This window comes from Myotis daubentonii, chromosome 3 (assembly GCF_963259705.1).
Source record: "Myotis daubentonii chromosome 3, mMyoDau2.1, whole genome shotgun sequence".
Taxonomy (NCBI): Eukaryota; Metazoa; Chordata; class Mammalia; order Chiroptera; family Vespertilionidae; genus Myotis; species Myotis daubentonii.
The window spans coordinates 180927427-180931997 of NC_081842.1; the positions used below are offsets into that span (position 1 = coordinate 180927427).

The 4571-nt window shown below is 32.7% G+C and overlaps 1 protein-coding gene across 1 annotated transcript; it reads left to right on the forward strand.

Annotated features, from left to right (window-relative positions):
* The first annotated feature begins 3342 nt into the window (after window positions 1-3342).
* Window positions 3343-3554, forward strand: LOC132229757 (microsomal glutathione S-transferase 1-like). The gene has a single exon (XM_059686229.1). The coding sequence runs from the start codon at window positions 3378-3380 to the stop codon at window positions 3552-3554; it is 177 nt and encodes a 58-aa protein (XP_059542212.1). The 5' UTR covers window positions 3343-3377.
* Window positions 3555-4571: the final 1017 nt, after the last annotated feature.

A 4571-nucleotide genomic window follows, 5' to 3' on the forward strand; every position in this document is an offset into this window, starting at 1 on the left:
ACAACCTATGATAGATGAATGGATAAAGAAAATATGGTAAAATGTACAATGAAATATTATTAAGCCATAAAAAGAAGGAAATCTTGCCTTTTGTGAAAACATGGATGAACCTTGAGAGCATTATGCTAAGTGAAAAAAGTCATACAGAAAAAGACAAATATTGCATGATCTCACTTATATGTAGATTCTAAAAAAAACCCAAAAAACTGAATTCATAGAAACAGCACAAATAGGTGATTGTCAGAGGCAGGAAGTTGGGGAAATGGGTGAAGGTGGTTAAAAGCTGTCAAGTTCCAGATATAGCATACATAAGTCCTGGGATTTAGTGTATAACATGGTGAATGTAGTTAACAATACTGTATTGTACACTTGAAAGTTGCTAAAAGAGTAGATCTTAAAAGTTGTCATCATAAGAAAAAGAATTGTAACCCTGTGAGGTGATGAATATTAACTAAACTTATTGGGGTAATCATTTTACAATATACAGATATCAAATTATTATGTTGTATACCTTAAACTAATACAATGTGATATATCAGTTATACCTCAATAAAACTGAATAAAAAACCTTTTGTGCTTCACTTTCCTCATCTGTATATGAAAATAGAATCCTCCACAGTTGGCTTTTGTAAGGATTAAATAATAATACTCGCATTCAATATGGTACCTACCACATAATAGGTACCTAATAAACACTAATTCCTTTTCTTCTTTCTTTTGGGAGTACATATAAGTTTGTTTCCCAAAATTTGGAACACTGATTCTACAGTTGTTTAATGGGTATGTTTGAAGTAAGAATTCTGCTGTAACTAATTTTGGGAAACACTGGGGTTAAGTTAAATTTGAACGATTTCTCCTCAGAATCTTGAATCTGCTATGCTTCTCTAGCAAAATACACCTGCCAAATTTTTCCAAATATATTTGACAGCAGATGTCTACTTCTCATACAGTGTTTATAAAATCTTGGATTAGAGGATCATGTTGACAATTTAACTCCTTTTTATGCAGACCTCAAAATAAAGCTTCCATTTTATTGATTGATATCTTAAGATAAACTTAAATTTATTTTTTTTGCAATTATGTAGCCATATAAATCAGAATTTCTCAATTCTGTGCAACCAAAACAAAATAGGAAATTAAATTGGAAGTTGAGGATGAAATAAGATAGAAATTTGGGAATCATAAAATGTAATTTCAGACTTTGTATGTTTAACAAAAACATTCTCATTTGTCTCAGTTAATGACTTTATAAAAGTTTAAAGTTACCAACTTAAACAGAAAAAGTATAAAAATTTTAAAGTTAAAAAATGGAATTAAAATTTTACCTTCAATATGGAATAGTGAACTGCTGCAAATAACAGGACTCTAAAATGTGTGAATATACATAAAACACAAACTGGAGGCTTGGAGACTGAACAATGGCAATAGATTTTAAAGGGAAATTGAAACTTGAGATGAGGGAATCAAATGGATTGAGTTCCTTGTTTTTAGTGGCTTTCCTTTAAAGACACCCACAATCATAATGTAGGTGGCAAAAATGTGACTAAAATTTTCATTGAAATCCCTGCCATTGTTTTGGCCAAATGAACCAGGTGAAGGACCACTGGGGCAACTAGAGCCACCAGAGAGTTAAGGGTAAACCTTTAAAAGGAGAAAGTCAAAAGACAGGGAATCCCTATTTCAGTGTTTAAGCTCAGCCCAAGTTTCTAGGTAACCCTGGAACCATGCATGGGTGAGGCAACTGAAAGCAGCTTATATGACTGACTGAGATATAAGCCTCCACCTATCACTGATATGGCAGTATGTAGTTTCAGTATAATTGAGCTAAAGTTCTGCTAAAACAAAACAAAATCAAACACCAACTCTGGAGCAATATAACAAAATAGAGAATCTACAAAACAGAACATTTACAATGATCAAAATACAATTCAACATTACTCAACATATTAAAAGTCAGAAAAATAATAAACCTAACTTGAAGGGAAAAGATGACCAACAGATACCAAACCCTGAGATAACCTGATACTCAAATTATGAGACAAAGATTTTAAAGAAGATATAATAACTAAGTGAGATAAAGTTAGCATGTCTTAATGAATTAAAGAATAGGAATTCTTAGCAAAGAAATATAAAATGTAAAGAAAGAACCAAATGGAAATCTTTTAAGTGAAAAAAGAATACAATATCTGAAATTTAAAATTCACTGGAATAACTTTTTGGCAGAATGGAAATGATAAAGGAAATAGACTCTGAAGACAGATTACTAGAAATTATGCATTTTGAAGAAGAAAAAAATTATTTTTTTGAATTAATAGAGCCACCAGGACAAGTACAGCATTTCAAAAGATCTAACATTTGTGTATTTGGAGTTCCAAAAGGAAAAGAGAGAGAGGGAATGGGATCGAAAACTATAGAAATAATGGCTGAAAACTTCTCATAGTGTGTGAAGGAAATAAACTGATTCAAGAAGGTCTGAATTCCAAACACTATACATAAATTTGATAATAATGACAATTAAGTACGTTATAGTGAAATTACTAAAAAATAAGAAAAAGTCTTGAAATAATACACTATAGAAAGGAGAGCAAAAGTTTGAATAATTGTGGACTTTCCATTATAATCAAAGGAGTCCTGAAGACCATGGAAAAATATCTTAAAGTGATGGAAGGAAAAAAGAAAGTCAAGTCAGAATTTTATAGCCAATGAAAATATTTTTTTAAAACATGAAGGCTAAACAAAGATATTTTTCAGATAATAAAAAAAAACAACTAAGGAAATATGTTGCTACCTTAACTGCACTACTGACATTATAATAAAAGTTCTTCAGAGTAAATGGAAATAGAACCAGATGAACTCAGATCCTTAGGAATAAGTAAACAGCACTGGTAAATATAGAGGTAGATATAAAAGCTATTTTTTACTTCTTACAATCCTTATAATATATGTCAATATATAAAACAAAAATTATACTGTTGTCTGAGGGGTTTATAATGAATATAGTATATGTGGCAGCTAAAACATAAAGGATAGTGATGAGTTAAATGGACTTTAAAAATTGCAAGATTTCTATATTATACATGAAATAGTACAATGTCAATCCAGGTAGAGTGAAACGTTGATGATGAATAGTGTAATCACTAGAAAACCCACTAAAAAGTATAAAGCAAAGGACTAAGTGGCAAAACAATAAATTAAAATTGAATTAGAAAAATAATTTTTAAAAAGGTAAGAAAAGGGATATAGAACAAAACTCAGAGGGGACAAACAGAAAACAAATACTAAATCCATACATATAGATTTCAGTGACCTGCCTGCTGGGACAGGTGTGTTGTCTCATCCTGCCGCAATCCACAGGATCCACAATAAAAGCTGAAAACATGGTTGACCTTGCCCAGCTAATGGAAAATGAAGTATTCATGGCATTTGCCTCCCATACAATGATTGTTATTTCAAAACTGATGTTTCTGAGTACTGCAACTGCATTCTGTAGATCGTCAAGAAAGGTTTTTGCCAACCCAGAAGACTGCCATAGTAAAGTATCACAAATTGGGTGAGTAAAAAACAGAATTTTTTCCCCATAGTTCTGGAGACTAAAAGTGCAAGATCAAGATGTTGGCAAGGTTGTTTCTTCTGAGGCCTCTCTCCTTGGCTGGTTGATGGCCATCTTCTTTCAGTGTCTTCATTGTTTTTGGCCCTCCATGTCCTAATCTCCTCTTCTATGGAGTTTAGGAATTCAACATATGAATTTTGGGAGGCCACAAGTCATCTTATAACACTCCTCTCTCTGGCCCCTACAATTCGTGTCCTTTTTGAATACAAAATAAGTTATCTGAACGTGTGATGACTAGCTCATCTGCATATAAAACTGACTGTCATCGAAGAAATAGAAAACTGGCAAACTTTCGGGTTAGTTGTACTGCCAACAAACAAAACAGACAAAACAATAACAGCAAAATTTTTTTGATTTTATTAAAAGAGGTTTTGATTGAGCTTTAAAAGAATCTCTGAAACCACTAAATTCTATGGGCAGACAGTGGACAGATAAAACAGCTTGGTACCCCCAACCTCAGAACATATTGCCCAAAACCTACTTCAGATATGGCTAAAAAGAAAAAAAAAATGGAAAAATAATAATCTCCTGAGGTTAGAGCCAAGGACAATGGAGAACAAAGTACAAGGGAGTTATTTTCTGAGTGTAAGTTCAGGGCATAACTTACACACATTCTCCACTCCTAAGTAGGGACCTTCAAGGTTTCTGCCCAGTAGGATTTCAGATTTACTATGGGGCAGTGTCTGCTATGTGTCGTCCGTAGTTTTATTTTCCAAATGGGATTTTTTTTGTTGTGGCTTTTCTATTCTGTTATATATTGGGTGTGTGGAGGATAGATAATTTGTCTTTTTAGTACAGAGGTATCCAGATCAAGAGAACCCACATCTGGACCTAATAAAGAGACCATCTTACTGAGTACTCTGAGGAAGAGATTGCTGCATATTATCCAGTGTTATGAACTGTGTCCCTTTAAAATTCATGTTAAAATCCTAACCCCTGGTACTTAAGAATGTGATTGTAT

Bases quoted from the DNA above. Each gene is read 5' to 3' on its own strand.
- LOC132229757 (XM_059686229.1), top strand. From the start codon at position 3,378: ATGGTTGACCTTGCCCAGCTAATGGAAAATGAAGTATTCATGGCATTT.